General features: G+C 39.8%; 1 protein-coding gene across 2 annotated transcripts in view; it reads right to left on the bottom strand.

Moving 5' to 3' along the window:
* The window catches only part of LOC128855895 (uncharacterized), a 78847-nt gene that overhangs the window by 30441 nt on the left and 28540 nt on the right, over positions 1-19866 (bottom strand). For both annotated transcript variants that reach the window (XM_054091122.1, XM_054091123.1), the window contains one exon: positions 16821-18169. In XM_054091122.1, the coding sequence (XP_053947097.1) occupies positions 16821-17970 (1150 nt within the window). In that variant the 5' untranslated portion in view covers positions 17971-18169. The remainder of the gene's footprint in view (positions 1-16820; positions 18170-19866) is intronic.

Genomic DNA, 19866 nt, shown 5'->3' on the forward strand with positions numbered 1-19866 from the left:
AGATTGCAAATTTTATTCTTAGAACAGCATCTAAAAATCAAATAAAACTTAAATTGCAATTCACTTATCTGAACAATCAGAGTGTTCAACTAAAATAATTCTAAAAAATATTTTTCCCACAGCAAAATCTCACTTCTGGAGTTTCACATACAAACTTTTGACTATAAAACTTGAAGAAGCATGTTGGCTTTATCGTTGTTGGGGTTTGCAACCGTTTTTATGTATGCCTGATTTCTGATATTTTCCCCAATTCACTTGCTAGCCAATAACATAAATCCGCGATGGTTTCAATCAAGGTCAAGCTTCAGATAACATAAAAACCAATTACTTTTCAGAGGTCACTCGAGCTCTATTTTTCTGGCGAGACTGCTGCTAAATGTGCAATATAGGTATTTATGTGTGGACCATTTTATTTTGGTTTACTTATGCATACACATACATATGCACTTACTACTACGACTGTGACCACGCGCGCGTTGTCCTAGTGTGCATCCGAACTAGCAAAGGTCAAGGCTTGGCAGTAAATTTCCTTTTGCTATTTAGCCATTCACTTTCTACTTCCTTTCCTTTTTTGCTGGATGCGGCATTTTTGTGCACTTCTGTGTGTTTTTATTGCATTCAACGGGGAGGTAAAAACCATCTAAGCGAGCCAAATGGAAGTTATGAGAGTGTAAAATGAAATGCGTTTAGCTGGGTGTTTACAATAAAAAAGTCGTGGTTGTGGGCATAAAAGTATGAATGGATGCGTAAACGTAGGTTTCATAAACACTTTAAGGGGATTTTATTGTTTTAAAGATATGAGATGTAACTCTAAACATTATCGCCTTTGTTGACAGTTTAAAATCAAGTCCAAGTCCCACCTAATGAATTCAGATTGGGCAGCGTTCAGGCAATATTGGGCATAATTAGTTTTTTTGAGAAATCGACTTGGACAGTTTTTTTTACGATACAACGACTTATATTTCTAACAGAAATTGTAATTTATATTCGTAAAATTAACGAAATATGTGATTAGCTGATAATGCAGTACTTCAGCGCAGGCTCAGATTGTATGTACGGGTGTCCGGTGGTAGAGTTCAGTTTTAAATTCAAAGCTTCTGCGTAATCGCTAAGCATATGAGCGGGGAGGCCACCGCATTAGCCGCAATCGAAGCGCATTTCACAGCTAATGATTTCTGAGCAACTGATCGTCGTAGATTTTGGCAAGGCCAGGGCCCAGCCAGACATGGAGAACAAATGAAAATATTGAACTCGTCGTTACAAGCTGGGACGATAATTCTCGTCAGTCTGTAATGCAAATGAGCGGCTACTCTGGGAATATCTATATTTTCGCATGTGGAATCTTTTGTTATCGGTGCTGTGTGAGGAGCCTTGTTTGGCCGCACCGTCTGCCATCTCGTTCCCGTGAATTCCTATATAGCTTGGTATCCAAAATAGGCGTAAGGGAGTCTCCTTGCCAATGAGCTTATCTCTTATTCTACTAATCGTGGCTTAATTGGATAGAGGGTTTAGAACTGCTTTTAGAACAGATTTGGTGTCGGTGCTTATGAGAGTTTTACAATCATTTTCCAAGGCTATGCTTATAGTATGACAAACGGCGACTGCTTCTGCAGTAAAAACAGGCAATGTTTGCACCCATAGAGTGTCTCCGTTTGTGCCAAGCTGGCTGGTACGTTATCAGATTTTGAGCCATCTCTGAACCACAAAGTCCCATTGTCAGCTTCATAGTATGTCTGAAGCTCCTGGAATATAGAAAGGAATGCTTCGGCTGAGGGCACAGGATACTTTCGTTTGTTTTTCTTGGTAGTTCACCATCAGTTTGGATAACTCTATATTGTTGGCAATTCCAAATATTTGATGCATAACAGAAGGAACTCTTTGTACGTTTGTTTGTTTGTTTGCTTGTTAACAGCAATAGTTTGTTAACAGTAATAGTAGCCCCGCCAGTGTCGGGCACATCATCGGTCATCTTCGTCTAGCTCATCTAAAGGTAGGCCCAGGAAACATGCTGTTTCGACGGGTTGGGTCCAGAGGGAGAGGGGTGTTAGATGAGTCGGTTTTAGGGGGCATGTGAAAAGGTGGTTAGTGTCGTGCGGGGTGTCTTCACATGCCGGACATATATTATATTTGGTATATCGGGGTGGATTCTGGATAAGTAGGAGTTTAACCTGCTACAATATCCAGAACATAATTGTGCCAGTGTTACACGTGTCTCACGAGGAAGCTGTAGCTCTTCATCTGCTATAGATGGTAGTTGGACTGCGATTACGGCATTCACAGGACGGGAGCTTAAAAAGGTGGTGACAGATTCCCGGTGAATGTCGGTTATTTACTGTCTATACACTGTCAAGTCCAGTAGATTTCGGTCAGTTTTGTCCTGAATTTCGTCAGCGTAGTTTAAGAGATGTCTCCTGATGGCGGCTCAGGCTTAAGCAGGTGTCTGCAGGGGTGAGACCTTTGTTGTCTTTGTCGCTGACTGAGTTGGATGGGAAAAGAAGTTTAGGGATGAGTCTCGCTTGAATCTGATGTATTCTTTCTTCAATTGTTGGTAGGTCAGCCTCTGCTAAAAAGTTTTTTATTAAAGTTGTGCGAAGTGCAAAAATACTAATTCACGCCGCTTGGTGATATACCAATGCTCCATATTGTAAATTATTTCATTATATTATTATTATTTTTTACTAAAGTTTTAATTCCATCTGAACTTTCTCAAAATCTCCTTCTAAGCCATCACTTTAGGAAATATAAAATGATGAGCCCCAAATTTCTCCCTTGGTTATGCACGACATGAGAAATATGTTAGGGTTTTCCTAATAATATATAATTTTAGATAACATTTTTAAGAAGAACGAAAGTAACATTGTAAAAATCCTTCTGCACATACAGGGTTGCCCATATTCGACGGACCCATCTGGCAACCCTGTATCTTTTGACAGAGACGTCAGATCGCTTAATGACATACCGCGTTGGAAGCGTCAGTCCAAGCAGATTTTTACCATGGAACAGTACACGCGACGTGAGCGCTCCCAAATTGTTGAAATTTACATTCAAAAAAAGAAGTCAATTGTGAAAACTCAACGTGCGTATAAAAACTTAAATAATCTGAAAAGTGCGCCTTCTAAGAACACCATTAAACGTTTGTACGAAAGGTTTTCGACTGGTGATGCTCTTTCTAATCCAAAGAGGCCAAATCAAAACCGACTAAGACGATCGGATTAGAATATGGCTCTTGTACGGGCCAGTATTGAGACGTCGCCAAGGACATTCCAAAATCGCCGTTCTCAGCAGTTGGGCATTGCTCGGACCACTTTACAACGAATTATCCGCATTGATTTGCATTTAATCCCGTATAAGACTCAATTGACGCAAAGATGGTTGCCTGCGGACAAGCCTCGTCAATTGGAATTGGCCCAAAGAGTCATCGAAATCCGTCGGGTCCGCGGAATATGGGCAACCCAGTACGCATGATCGCTCCTAGTCGGAGTAGAGGGCAGCACAAGTGGCATACGACACACGGAATGGTCTTTACCAAGCGAACTTTTAGTTGTACATTTCGTTTTTGGCAAGTCTAACTAAACTAAGTTAGCCTTATTGCATTTTGAACATAGAGTAGTCTCTCAAGTTTGTTTTGCAAACTGTATGTAGCAGCCTATCTTTCGCTGAAAATTTATTTAAAAAAAGTGAAAATTTCGCATGAAAAACTTTGACGTATTTTCAACTTACGATAAATTTGACTTTCGGTCAACAAAACTTTTACAACTTACAAACGCCAACCAATTCAACTCCCTTAAGTATATTTTTACTGCATTCCCATCTTGGCCACTTGTCACAGTTAGAATCTTAACAGAAAGAAAACAAAAGCAAATATAAACTACTGTGATTTGTCAAAGTGACAAATGCGCCATAGTGAACATTAAATTACACTTTATGCATTTACAGGTACCTATTCCCTTACCTCAATTTTCTTTGACATTTGAAATGCTTCCAACCAAAATTACATTTAAGTTACATACAAACAAGTTGTATATGTATATGTGGTTGAATGCATGCAGTTATTTATGCACTCACTTTGAATCGAAAGAGAATAAAGTATTAGCAAATTTAACACTTCCACCAAAATTTCGTGTAGCCCCGCTAGCGCGCTGAAGCTCAAGAATTTCGCTACGGAAAACTGATGGTTTGTTCAGTTTGAATTTGTTAATTTTTGGGATTCCAATGACATACCGTAAAAAATAAATTCGGACAGAAAAAAAACAAATTTTCTCAACAGACTTCTAACACCCGCCAATTCAATAAATTTACACAAAAATAAATGTTAAATAAACGGGGATAAACAAATACATTTGTAAGTGGGGGCGAATCTGAGGCTTAGGAAGATTTATAATTTTTGCAAATGGCGTCAGACGTCTATCATATTCGACACTTGTGAAGTAGACAGCTGCAGTACGAGGGGTGCCTTTTATATGTCGGGATTAGAGAACAAAAACAAATTTTAATCATCGAAAATCACTTTATTGTTTTTCAAAATATTCTCCATGAAGACCTATACACTTTTGCATGCGTTTGAACCAATTGTCGAAGCACTTTTGCCACTCTGAATAAGGTACCTCCAAAACATGCATTCTGAATGCCGCAATCGCTTCTTCAGGTGTCGAAAAACGTTGATCTCTCAGTTTGTTTTTTACGTACGGGAATAAAAAGAAGTCATTCGGTGCCAAGTCAGGACTATACGGCGGATGACCCATTAATTTGATGTTTTGGGTGCTCAAAAATGCAGTTGTTTGAGCCGATATGTGAGAGCTCGCACTGTCCTGGTGAAGAGTGATCCGTCTTTGGCGATTGGTTTTCCTAATTTCTTGGAAGACAACTGGCAAACAAATGGTTGTGTACCACTCAGAATTTACTGTTTTGCGTTGTTCTGGTGGTACGGTTGCAACATGCCCAGTTTTTCCGAAAAAATAGGCGACCATTTGCTTGGAAGTGCTTCGTGCGCGAACAACTTTTGTTGGATTTGGCTCATCTTGAAACACCCATACAGTCGACTGCTGTTTACTTTCGGGCTCATACGCGTAAATCCATAATTCATCACCTGTCACGATATCATAGACGTAAAGCCCCGCGTTCGTATTTTTTGAGCATTTCCTTCGACCAATCGACACGAGCCTTTTTTTGAGCAATTGACAAATTGTGTGGGATCCAACGCGAACAAATTTTTTTGACAGTCAAATGTTTATGCAATATTGAATGTATGCTGGTTCCACTGATGCCTAAGATTGTCTCAATCTCACGATAGGTCACATGACAATCTTGCAATATCAGTTCGCGCACAGCATCAATGGTTTTCGGAACAACAACTGATTTTGGACGACCTTCACGAAATTCGTCTTGGAGTGAACTACGACCACGATTGAATTCACCATACCATCGATAAACACTGGTCCTTGATGGAGCTTCATCGCCAAAAAATGAATTAAGCTCATCCGTGCAATGTTGCTGAGTTAATCCACGTCGAAAGTTGTAAAAAATAATCGCACGTAAATGTTCACGATTTAATTCCATTTTTGGGCCGAGATGAATCTTTTAAGTTACTGTAAACAACACAAATAGCGCTGGTATTTCAAAACGTTCTGAACACGTAAAAGCCAAAAAATGTCAAGCTTTGCGATACAGCTGTCAGTTGTCAGATTGCAACATCAGGGTTGCCAAATCCCGACATATACAAGGCCCCCCTCGTACACAGCGCATAAAGGACAAAATAAAGACTCAGTGGGGTGCTAGAAATTAAGAATGACTTACGTGCGGCCGAAACCCAGTACCGAGCTCTACAAAAGTCACATAAAGCCGATTGTGAAACAAGCTAACGTTGGGGCAAAAGCTTTGAAATGACAACTTCCGATGAGGCGTCTCTTGAAGTGGTTGAGAAAAATATTATCCGGAAGATGTTTGGACCTTTGCACTTTGGTGCGGCGGGTATAGCAGGCGATGGAACAATGAGCTGTATGAGAGTTAGCGGCTTCGTTGGCCGGGTCATGTCATCCGAATGAATGCAAACGTTCCGGCTCTGAAAGTATTCGATGCGGCCCCAGTTGGTGGGAGCAAAAAGGAAAAGGAAGGTCTCCTCTACGTTGGAAAAATCAGGTGGAGAAGTGCTTGGCTTCGCTTGGTATTTCCAACTGGCGCCGGTTAGCACGAGAAAGAATCGACTGGCGCGCTTTGTTCAACTCGGCCAAAATCGCGTAAGCGGTTATCGCGCCAATCACGAAGAAGAAGATCGAACAAGGTGGCGGCACAGTGTGATTGGATGGGCGTGTATGTCAGCAGCCGGTGTCTGGAATTTAGTCTTTGTTGAGGCTATTATGACGAAAACAATGTACCTCAGTATATCAAAAGATAACCTATTCCAAGGTGCCGAGAAACTTGGAATACGTAAGATATCTGTTTCTACCAGGACATAAATTGGCCGTCGTCCGAAACATAATTTGGCGATCGTACAGACATGGCTCATATGGAACTGTCCACCAGACATGAACGTTATCGAGAATTTATGGTCTTTATTGGAAACGAAAGTCCGTACGCACCACACCGGCAACAAAGATCAGCTGAAAAATGCAATTTTGGAGGACTGGAACAAAATCGGACCGGAAACTACAAAAAAAAAACTAGTGGAATAAATGCCAGGAAGGCTTAAAGCTGCAATTAAGACCAAAAGATACCACACAAAGTACGTAATGCTCGATGTTAATATGCATTCATTGCTCAAAGCATCTTCCCCAAGCTGTGGAAAAGGCAGAAGCTGACCCTAATTAGCAAGGGTAAAGGCGACACAGTCTGTTCCCACGACAGTCGATTCTACGTCACCGGAACTACCCGGATTTATATCCGGCCAAGGACTGTCACTACAGCACCATGTCCCTTTATGCATGGGGAAAGTTTATGCTGCTATAATAACAAGAACAACAGCGACCCATCGCAAGCGTCAGGTTGGCTTACTTGACAGCGCGGGAAAATTGCTGGAAAAAGTTATACAGCGCAGGCTAGCAGAGTCTATTGAGAGCGTAGGAGGACTATCAGTAAGGCAATACGGCCTTCGACGTGGAAGATTGACCCTCGGTACAATAGCGGAGGTGGTAAGCAGCGTAGACCGCACCCAATGTGGATGCTCCTACCCGAGGCACATCACCGCCCTGGCGAAGCTTGTTGTACGAAACGCCTTTACAGAGGGCAGATATAATAAAAGTACTGCGAGCAAGGTTTTGAAGACCTGCATACCTTCTAAGGATCCTTCAGAGCTACCCCAGCAAGCGTGATCTTCTGTATGACACACCAGATGGTCAGAACACTAAAGCGGTAACGAAAATGCCAGAAGACGCATACCTCGCGCGAGACGCCTACAATATAGCGGTGAACATATCAACGAAAGATACCGAGGATGGCAGAGAGGATTGGAGCTCCCTTGCGAACTTGTGGTCTGCTACTGGAAAGATTGGCCTCGCGTAGACACAGCTAGCGCTGGGCTAGTGCGCAAACGTGCAAAGTCGCGAAACCTTTCTGGCCACGGCTAGATCGGGGCGCTCGAGGGAACTTTTAAGGCTAACAAGGCCGCCGTTCTCGGATTTGGCAGGCATCCTTATCGGGCATTGCCTGTTAAGTGTCCATGCGGTGAGACCTGAGATTGCCCCAAGTCCTTTCTGCAGAATCTGTCTGAAGGACGAGGTGGAATCATCTCAGCATCTTCTTCTCAGCGCTGCCCTGCTCTCGTCGGGCAAAGGTTTAGATATCTAAAAATCTCACTTGTTCCGTACACCTGCCGATATTGCGGCTTTAAATATTACACTCCTGGTGAAATTCATCAGCAGCTTGAAGCGGTTACGACGAACGTAAGTAGCCACTGTTGGTTGTCATCCTCTAATGCAAAGCCCCTTCTTCCTTTTCATCCAACTGTTTGGTTTCTTTCCTTCTCCTTTCCCCCTCCCCTCCTCCTGTATGGTATCACAACGGACAAGTTTTGAACTTTTTGTTCAAGTGGGCCCCTCGCAAGGAAAATATTATATATATTGGCCGCAAAATCTCTTTTAAATAAAATAATTCATAAAAATAAAAATAAAAAAAATGTTTAAATAGTCCGGCAAACATAAAGGATGCTGAAGGCTAATTGTGTGCGCTGAAGAATTTCAGGCTGCAATATATTTTTTTTAAAACAGAATGTCAAAGATTTGGATGAAAAATCTTATCAGTTTTTCATTTATATGGGTTGTGTCGAAGGCGAATTCATACAAGGTGTTGTTATTAGAACAGCAGGTTTAATTTAATTTTAACAAAATACGAATAAACTGCTTGGGTTCTGCTTCATTTTCAACCTTAGAAAGTGTGACAGAGAAAAAATTAGCAGTCTACTTAAATCAAAATTAACAGCCTACTTAAATCATCTAAGCCGTGTATTAAAACAAAATATAAAAATTCTAAAACTCTACATACAAACACTTTGGTATCACTGGTCTATGTGCGATCTACAGTATCAGCCAAGTCCAACCGAAACGAACCTTTGCAATTTCTTATTTCTTCTTCTTAGTTTCACAGTCCGTGTTGGACCTTAGCTTCATAAATTTATAAAATGGAAAACATGCAAAAAACATTGTCGTCAGCGTGCGCTTTCCAGCCAAATAAAAAAAATTTCGAAATTTAAAGTGGAAATCTTTGGAAAAGACAGCTATTGGTTCTAACACATCAGTGGAGCATTTCTAAACTATTCACATACATATGTTTATGTTCTATTGTCAGCAGCGTTTCTCTGGCGTATAATTTCCCCGGCCTCACACCTCTTTCGCAAAAGCCTTCAAGGTCATGAACTGCACAGAGTCGACGTAAACGAATGCCAAAACAATTCATGTTCATCGATTAGTGGAAAATTGCTAAGGTTGGCAAAACTAAACGCCCACGCAACTAACCAACATTTAGGTAAATAAAAAATGTATGTGAAAGTTTGTATGTGCAATTTGTTACCCCACGGCTAGGTCAATGATTCAGCTTGAACGCGTTGCATAATCTAATTAGCGCGCATAAAGCGCCAAAAGGGGGTGAATGCCAAGATAAATGCGAATGCATTCACTAAATTTTCAAAGAAAGGTTTTAAATACTTATACCCAATCTATGATTTCAATGTGAATATCAAAGGAGAGAGGATATATTATTATTATTACGAGGGAATTTAGCACTGCGACCTGAAAGATCTATTGTGCAAAGCCTGCCGAGGTACCCCTCTGGGGTTTATTGTTCCTCAATTTTTATGAATGCAAGGCAATGCCACCAAGGTAATGCAGCATTTTTTTTGCCTAGTGCAGGACACTCACAAAAAAATTGCTCTGAATTTTCAATGCACTTTTCACAGAATCGACAGAAGATGTTCTCAGACAGACCAACAATTTAGTAATTTTGCCAGCCTTTAGATCAAGTAGTGATTCCAAATTACAAAGTTTATTATCGAAAACTAATAAGACTAAAGACTAAGAAAGACTAAATAAATTATAAACGTCTTAGAGGCAATACATCTCATAAAAAAAGCCTGGGCAAAGCCGTTAGGTCAAATGACCGTTTTTGCTGTGCAAATGTTGTTGTTTGATAATTAGAAATACTTCAAAACAAAGGTGGGTGGATTTTCTTTTCTTTTAATAAAAATCACCGTTACACAGGCACGCGTCAAAGTCAATCGACGTAATTTTTCTTATAAATTTGATTGCGAGCTCAGCAGTGCTTTCTTTATGTGTACTTATGTTGCTATATTTGTAAATAACTTATTAGCCTACATAACCTTGAAGATACACAAGTTATCTTCCACATTGACTTTCTGGAAGCCCTGTAAAATTTTAAACCTATTTGACCTCTATCAAATCAGAAAAAAATAGCTAGAATGTTATCTGGTCAGTCCATAAGTTCGTGCGTTTTTTAAAGGGGGTTTTATAATTAATAAAAAAGATGTTTAAAATATTTATTAATCAATAATATATTTTCCTTCATTATTTACAATGTCTTTCCAATGTTTAGGCAAATTTTTAATTCCCTGCTCAAAAATTGTTTGTCCTTGGAGCCAAAATATGCTCGATATACCTTTTTATAGCTTCTTTTGAGGAGTAGTTATTGTTACTCATATGGGATTGAAGTCCACGGAAAAGGTGATAATCACAAGTTGCAATATCCGGAGAGTATGGTGGATGCGGCATTAGCTCCCATCCGAGCTCGTTCAGCTTGCCTAATGTTTGCCTTGCGGTAGGAGTTGTCGTGGTGAAACAAAACTTTGCGTCTATTCACTAAAGACGGTCGATTTTTGTTAAGTGCCTCATTCAGGTTTGATAGCTGATGGGAATAATAATCAGCAGTTATCGTCTGGTTTGATTCCAGAAGTTCATAATAAACAATACCGGTCATATCCCACCAAATAGACAGGAGAATCTTCTAAGGGTGAAGGCCATCTCTAGGGGTCGGTTCTAATCATTGGTGTTTGCGAACAGGATTATTGTAAAGGACCCATTTTTCATCACCAGTAACGATACGGTTCAAAAAACTTTCATTTTCAAGCCGTTGCAGCAGCTGAGAACACACATTCACTCTCTGCTGAAGGCTGGCGACGAAAAGTCTATGCGGAACCCATTTTCCCAGCTTTGAAACCTTTCCCACCTGAACCAGATGCCTGTGAACTGTTCCATGCGATGAATTTAACCTCTGAGCTATCATATCGACTATCAAATTTGGCTCAGCTTCCACGAGTCGTCGGATTTAAAAACTTCAGGACGACTAGGGCGCGGGGCATCCTCCACGTCACAGTTACCACTTCGGAATTTTGAAAACCACTTTTGCGCAGTCCTTGCACTCACGGTATCCTCTCCGTGAACAGTATTTATTTCTGCATCAGCAGTTGTTGCATTTTTACCACTTTTATACTATAAAAAAAAATACAAAATATGCCCCTTATACGCGTTCGAAGATTCCATTTTATTTTTTAACAACACGTGTTTCTATCTGCGATCAAAATCACTTGTTGAATGCACAATATATCAAAGAAAATATGAATAGGTCCGTTATATTCTGCGAATAATTTTTTGTATGCAAAAATCGTACAAAAGTGAAATTATGGTGAAAAATACCCACGAACTTATGGCCTGAACTGATATTTAATGAGTTATTGACAATTTATATCAAATTGCGATTTTTTGCGTTTTAAGAGTAATTCCACTTTTCTTTAGGCATCCTCGGTATAAAAAAACGATATGTTTGAAATATGGCGAAAAGAACGTTCCCAAAAACAAAAAAAAAATTGATGCCGTTTTTAACAATGTTCTTGGACATTAATATATCGGATAAAATGAAGAAGGATTTAATACAAAAAAAATACATTTTTTCACAGTAAAATTAACGCGAAAATGGCAAAAATGCCACAGAAAGATAAACGTCTTTAAGGATCAAAATCATGTGTGGCTAAATTCGGAGTTAAAGTTGGTGGTAAATAGCATTCCGAAAAAAGCAACTAATACCATTGTTGGTCGTCCGCGTGTGTCATTCAGCGAAAAATCTGAATTTGGCAAATGAAAAGAAGCCGCAGACTTTTCAACTGAGAAAGCTGATACTAATCTTCTTGTTCGTACAGCAGCAACATCGGCTCGTAAGCAAGGGGATACAGACTTAGCTGCAATCCTGAAAGAAAGTATGGAAAACCCAACAAGGCCATTAAAAATGCAGAAGATGTTTGTTTAAGCTACCAAATTGCCAATTCAACTTTCTGCAGATAAGGCTTTAGCTTTCCTTCTTGAAAATAATTTTTCAAAAGGGCAGTACAACGCAATACGCTACGATAATAAATTAAGAAACTGGGACATTTATCCACACTTTTCTAAAATTTCAACCGCTAAATACAAATGCCGACCGACCTCAGCATATAGAAGCAAATGAGACCCGTGTAAACGTTTTGTTGCAATCTATTTTAGAGCATACGGCTAAAAGAATTGTTGAGATGCAAAAATATATTTTTCAAACATGGATAGAAGACGAGGACTCGGATTTTTTAAGCTCTGGATTTGATAGTAGCACTGACCTGCTCAATTTAAACAAACATTTGATGAACCAGGTTCGTTGAGTAGCAGTGATGCCTCTCTTCTCGCTACTAAGTAATTCCATTATGGTTACTGCTCTTGAAAAAAGTTCCCAAAATCTAATTTTTTTTCTTCATAAATTGTTTAAATTAAATAGTTTATTATTAAAAAATTAAATGTTTTAAAGGTCCGGCATCTAGATATGTGTGTCTAGAATAACGGGTTAAATTTTTAGCCAAATCGGTTGAACAGTTTTGAGTCAGTGATTCCCCGAAATTTCGAACACATGGTTTTGAGAAAAACGCGTTTAAAGACGGTCAGAGCAGCTGCTGCTTTAATACACACTACAGCGCGCTCTCTTATTTTAGCTATAACTTTAAAAATAATTAAAATTTCTGTCTGAAATTTTTATAGTATATTTTTAAGATGTTTTTCTTCCGAAAAAAGAAAAAAAATCGATTTTTTGAACCCGTCACATCGGGCTACTACCTTAAGGATAGTGTGGGAATAAATGGATCTGAAGTATCGACAGCCCTATTAAATACGTCTAACAGTATCGTAGAAGTCATTGGCAAACAGGAATAAAGCTCTTGAAAATATTTAGCTGTCTCCAAGCAATACTTGAATTAATTTTGAACTGGCAGGATAAACAAATCAAAATTATTGTGAAACGAAATATGAAACCTTTGTCAACAACAGTTATTTCAGAAAAAATAGTATGTTCAGTAAAAGCACGAATAGCAGTGTTTCCGTCATTTGTGGAACCGAAGTCGCCTACTCTGGACATGTGTGCGCTAAGTCCAAACTTTCTCCAAAAATCATTTTGTATGCCTCTTTTTCTTTTTAGAACAGTTAACTTATCGTCTCCTCTTATCTGCCACTTCTTCAATTTACATTTATAGCCAAAATGCAATAAGAACTCGAAAGATCTTACCCAGCAATGAAGGAAACTAAGTCCAAATTTTAAGTTTCCCTATTTTGCACGAAATATTTCACTTTTATAGTTAAACTAGCAACCCGCCCAGCTTCGCACGGGTATAAAATATATACCCTATGTCACTCACTGAAAAAATGATTAAACTCGATCCAGTAGTTTTGGCTTATTCATTACTGCCCGTGGCCCGCACGCGTTAAATTTGGAGTAAAACAATTCCCCTTTCTTTATAGCATGAAGATTTCCTGCTATCTTTGGGATATCTAAATTCATACCCTACATTTTTGCATATTAACTTTTTGCATTTTTACATATCTATTTATTTTATTTTTACAACAATTACTATATTACAGAATGTCTTTATATACAACGTTCATAGCCTTCTTGTCATTAGACAATACAAACATGTTTTCTCTAGAGGTTACTCTTGAAAGAGCGACATACAGTTGGCCATGTGAAAAACAGTCAACACTCAAATCTAAGCCTGCAACGTTGAAGGTTTGACCCTGAGATTTATTAATGGTCATTGCAAAAGATGTCTTTACCGGAAATTGTAAGCGTTTAAATTGGAATGGTAGATCCGATGGTATCAGAGGGATTCGGGGAATCAATACATCTTCTCCGGTACCACATCCTGTGAGTATTGTGCACTCTATTATGAAAGTTTTCAGTGATTTTACCATCAAACGCGTGCCATTGCAAAGTTTAGGTGGACTTAGGTTTCTTAATAAAATAACAGGACAACCTATTTTCAGCTCCATTTTGTGAGGAGGGAGTCCAGACGGTTTCAAAGAATTTAGAAATTCTGTAGGAAATTGAACAGCTTCTCCCAAATCGAGAACAGTATCGACCGAGTAGTATATTTTCGTCGGCGCATCAATCTTTGAAATAATCAAGTTATTTACTTTATCTACTTGTTCGTTAGTTGGTGACAGAATAGCTCTTTCTTTAAACCAAGATATTGTCTTATAACTTATGTTATCAATGTCTGGATAGACATTGTTGACTAACTCTTGGATGTTGTCTATCAAAACACAAAGGTTTTCTACGTTAATCCTTCCCTCACTTTGTGTTAATTCTCCATTGCCAACTTTTAGCAGCATCTCTGGAAATAGCCTGTTCTCACGTGGAGATGACGAAACCCTCATATTAGTTGTAAGCTCTAATTTATTGGCATGCAACCAAAGGTGGGATCTTTTTAGCGAAGCATTTATTTCGTCAGTACGTGTTACTCGAGTCACAACTGGTAGTATTTGACGGAAATCTCCTGAGAACAGAATTGTACATCCACCCATAGGTGAATTTTTGTTGTGCAAATCGCGTGTTGTCCTATCCAGTGCTTCCACAGACGTCTTGTTTGACATGGTAGCTTCGTCCCATACTATTAATGAGCAGTCACGCATCAATTTTCCTGTATTGCTCTGTCTAGAAACACTACAGACGCTGTTATCATCATCGCTGGCGATTTTCAGCGAGAGCTTGATTGTAGAGTGTGCGGTTCGGCCTCCTTCCAAAAGAGTAGCGGCAATGCCGGATGACGCAACAGCTAACGCAATTTTTCCGGTAGATCTCAATTACTAATTATGTGCGATTTACTAATATAGAACCTGAAAATAGCGTTTTATTTCGCTGTAAAATTGTATGTACATATAATTACATGGAATTCAGTACATACATAGATACATATGTGCATATGTCCGAAATGAAATAATGCGAGCGATTCGTAAATACATACATACATACGTCACCATACGATGTAATTCAACATTAATGAGGTGTGGTGAGATTATCGCTTAACGCCTGTTGCTTCATTCGGTTGACAGCGAACAAACACACAAACAGCTTTTTTTGGAGAAAGAGCTGCTTTTGTTTAAACAATTTTGGTTAAATAACAAATAAATCAATTATTTTTTTTGATGCAGAACGAAAGTAAATATTTCAAAGTTAAACTTCAAGAAAGTTTCATTTTAATTAGTTGATTCGTTTATGATTTATGGCCGTGAAAACAAAAAATTTATGTTTTTTTGCCACATTTTGACCGATTGCCACGCCCCCTTTATATATTTCTTCACATTATATAGATATAAACCTTCCTCTTCAATCAATCTATCTTTAAAAAAAAACCGCATCAAAATCCGTTGCGTAGTTTTAAAAATTTAAGCGTATAAGGGGACATAGGGACAGAAAACGCGACTTTGTTTTATAATATGTAGTGATGTATTCATAGTCCTTAGGTGTAGCAGGTCAAATGGGAAAAGCCTGGTTTGATTTAGTTCCAGTTATAATATTTAAAACTTTGCCATCAATTAGAGTAAACAATTATTGTATTTAAATGATACTTTAATAGATTTTCCAGCAAGACCATTTCAAGGCCAAGTCTTCCTTTAAAATAACTTATTTTTGGTCCCTTGAACTCCATTCGCGGTTTTGTCCGCCATTTTTTTTTTTTTGTTTTTTTATTTTTATGTATATTTTAGGTTCCGGACCTAAGTCGAAGTCTACAGATTGATAATCTCTTTGAATTTTTTATTTCAGATGACTTTGGAAGGCTGTGTGTTTCCCCGAACCAACTCATCTTTCCTTGAAGGTCTCCACTTTGACATCAAAAATTTTAAACAAATTAATATAAAATTAACTTTAAAAAAAATTTTTTATATACCTTCTGCTCAAATATGAACGAGACGCTATCAATAAAACGGTCCGCGGATGACATATGGCAAAAATAAATTTTTTGTTTTTTGGTAGGACTGTTATAAGCTTACATGGCAAATTTCAGCGTGATATGTCTAATAGTTTGTTTTCTATGCTACTGTAAACAAGTCAAGCTCGAGTGTGTTCTTCGAATTCTCTTTTATGACTTTTCCACGTAGCGGCAACTTGAGCTTGGGAAACAGGAAAAAGTCAGTCATATCAGGCGAATACGGTGCTTTCGGAACGATATTAACATTATTTTTGCCATATGTCATCCGCGGACCGTTTTATTGATAACGTCTCGTTCATATTTGAGCAGAAGGTACTTCAAAACACCAATAAAAAGATGTAAAAACTTTAAACCGATCGCATTTTATTTTCTTTTTAAAAAAGATTCATGAAAAAACGTCGAAATTTCGGTCGTTACACCGGACTACTATGTTGAATGTGAACCACACCTAAACATCAACGACACCGTTGGGCTTCTCTCTTTGAGCCAGCAACAATTCAAGAGCTAAAGGATGAGATAATTCTTCCCATTAACGGCATAGCATAGAACCTCAATTATGCCTCAGCGTCATCAAAAATTTGGACGATCGGATGGAGGTGTGCCGCCGAGGCCGCGATGGCCATTTGGCCGATATTTTGTTCCATACGTAATTGAGCCATACCAATATTATCATAGTAAAGAGAAATGACAATAATTTCCTAAAAAAATTGTTTTTTATTCAAAATCAACACCGGCTCTTGAAACTTAGCCACCCTTTATAAAAAATCGATAGTTTCACGCGCATATGAAATTTTTTCTGCTCACCAAAAAAAAACAAGATATTTATAGCACGGCGTAATGAAATGAAAGCAAATGCAAGGTGGCACAAAATTAATCACCCTATGGAAAGATTTATAATTTTTGCGAATGGTGTCGTACGTCAATACGATGACACTTCTGAACATGAGAGACAAGCAAGCAAAGAAGCGCCTAAAGGTTAATATAAAGATTTCCATTACTCAATTTAATTTGTTTATTTATTCAAAAACAAAATGGGATGGTTAATTTTGCGCCACCTTGTATGTATATTTCTCTATACGTGCGAGCTAGTTTACATGCCTTATTCACTTACCGTGCGTGAGTATATTGACCGTTTCGTTGTGCCAATAGAACAAACTTAGCAGGCAGCCTCTGAATGTTGTCAATGGACGGTAGCCGTTGAGCACATACGGATTAAACTGCAAATACTTCGGCATATCCTGCCAGTGCTGCAGTTGTGCAGTGGGATCGAATGCGGGTGATTTCGTTGTTGTTGTTGTTAGCGCCGATTTCGGTGTATTCGTTGTCGGCGTCACCGCTGTCGAACTTAGCAACGACGAAGATGCAGTCGTCGATGTATTTGTCGAATTCGTACAGGGTGACAATGAGGTGGTTGATGATGACAACGATGGCGCAGACAGCGGTGTCGTTGGTGTGCTTAGTGTCAAATGCTCCTCGTATGCATTATGAAGTGGAAGCCCTCTGGTTGCGAGTGCACCTCGTCGTTCGGCACAATCTTTGCCACTTAAATCTAGTATATCACCCGCTGCTCCTAATGCACCATCAATTTCGTTACTAACGCCGACGCCGACGACGCCTCCTTCTCCAACTAAACCACGTCGTCGCGCTAGATCTCGCTTAAAGCTAACTGGTGATGCGATCACAGACGATGTAATGGAATTTGAACTTGAGCTGCTGCTGCTGCTGCTGGAAGCTGAACATTGGCTAAGCGCCGTCATAGCACCACCACCATCGTTTCGTGTAGCGTTCGATGTTGACTTTGGTGGTATGGAGGAAATGACGTTATTCTTCAGTTGCGATTTCCGTGACGGTGATGCGTGTGGTGATGGTGATGGTGTGACGCACATACGCTCCACATTGCTGCCCATATATTCGGCCATGTTGATGAGATGAGAGGCTGGGCCACTTAATTTCTGCGTACTAGTACCCACAGTTGCCGGACAACCGTAGTTCATGACCGAGGTGCCGATACTATGGCCAACACCGACGCCTACTTGCAAACGATGGCGCAGCACACTGGTTTGCTCTAGCATTGCTACCGGCGTCAGCAGCACAGCTGGCGTGGAGCGCGTCGATGGTGCAGCAGCACACGATGTTACATCGTGTGATAAGAGTTCGCTGCGCGCATCGACGCTGACGTTGTTGCTCTCGACGATGGTGGTGGTCGTTGAGTTGCTTTTGTTGCTGCTGTTGCTGCCATTGCAGTCGACAGCAGTTTGCATGGTTTTTCAATGATTTTAATTGAAGTGTTGACCTCCACGAATGAACACGGCTTTTGTCGGACCCAAATGGCGGCGATATTTAATGATATTACCGTCGATGCGCGTTAATTGACTTACAAATTTTAAGGCTGTATATTAAGGTTTGGTTTAAGGGCGAGTATATTAAGGTTTGTTGGTTGTTTAATTAATGGTAATTAAGCTGGAATGAAAAGAGTTTTATTGCCGATTAGTAATTACAGGAAATGTTGGAGTATAATTGGTTTTATAGAAAATTTTTTATTATTGTTTTTTATTCAAAAAGTTAATGTAGTTCCTTAATGAAAATTTCTTGCAGCCTATAAAAAAGTGAATATAATAAATCTACTTAGAGCAATGTATGAAATATTTTCACTTAATGATAATTTCAAATTAGATTATTGCTATAGAAATTGAGCTCAAAATGAGCTGTTTGAGGTATTTCAAAAGCATAATCAGAAGCATATCATGGAGGCGCAAAATTAATCACTCTTTCCGAAGATTCATAATTTTTGCTAATGGCATTGTACATACAAGCAATGGAGCGCGAAAATATCAAAACCACTTTTTTACTTACAGTCGACTCTCGTTAATTCAAACCTGCGATATTTCGAACCTCTCATTAATGCAAAGTTATCATGAGTCCCCTACAAAATCTCTTTACAGGGTTTGATTGAAAAGTAATGAGCCTTCCCGCGCGAAGCGTCTGCCAAGCGATCAACCGAATCGACCTTCCCCTTCCCCTAGAAACCGGTCCCAGTTCGCTGGCAACAGCGGTGCAGTCAACATCGCTCCGCGCGTAAAAACTGTTTTAAAAGTGTGTTAAGATTTTGCAGTGGCGAGAAAATGCAGCGATCGTTGGAGCAACGTTACTCGATCAAATTTTGCGTAAAGCTAAACAAAACGAGTACCAAAACCATTGGGTTACTCAAGGACGCTTGCGGGGACCAACCTCTGTCCAGTGCCCAGGTAAAACGGTGGCACACGTCGTTCAAGGAAGGCCGGTAGGACGACGAAGACGAACAGCGATCTGGAAGGCCTTCGACGACCCAAACAGACGACGATGTAAACCGGGTTCGTGATTTTTTGAACATTGACCGTCGTGCTTGTCTACGTGAGATCAGTGAAGAGTTAAATTTAACTTATTACAATGTGCGGGAAATCGTGACCGGAAAACTTGAAATGCGCAAAGTGTGTGCCAAATTGGTTCCAAATCTTTTGACTAATGAACAAAAGCAATTGCCTCCGGAAAAGAGTCGTGAAGTATTGGAAAGTGACGAACAGGATAATACTTTAGACAAGTGTATCACAAGAGATGAAACCTGGTGCTTTGAGTACGATCCTGAGGGCAAGAGAGAGAGTGCGGAGTGGCACACGAGCCAGTCGACACGACCCAAGAAGGCGCGCATGTCGAAATCCAAGGTCAGAATCATGCTGATCATCTTTTTCGACTCTCGAGGCATCGTCCACAAGGAGTTTGTACCTCCAGGAAGCACTGTAAACGCGGAGTTTTACAAAGAAGTGCTCCTTCGGCTGAAAAATCGCGTCGCCCGGGTTCGGCCCGACCTCGTCAACAATTAGACCCTTCATCACGACAATGCGCCGGCGCACACCGCCTTCCTCTGCACCTCTGCATTGGCCAAGATGGGGACCCAAACCTGTCCACTCCGGACTTCTTCTTGTTCCCGCGCCTGAAAAGAAAGCTGAAGGGGAGGCGTTTCGACTCCATCGAGGCGATCCAAAAAACTGTGACAGCCGAATTGAACGCGATTCCGGCAGATGAGTTTAAAAAATGTTTCCTGCAGTGGAGGGACCGCTACCAGCTGTGTATTGACGCTCAAGGGTCCTATTTTGAAGAATTAGTTGTATAAGCCAAAAGGT

The sequence above is a fragment of the Anastrepha ludens genome, chromosome 2 (assembly GCF_028408465.1).
Source record: "Anastrepha ludens isolate Willacy chromosome 2, idAnaLude1.1, whole genome shotgun sequence".
Taxonomy (NCBI): Eukaryota; Metazoa; Arthropoda; class Insecta; order Diptera; family Tephritidae; genus Anastrepha; species Anastrepha ludens.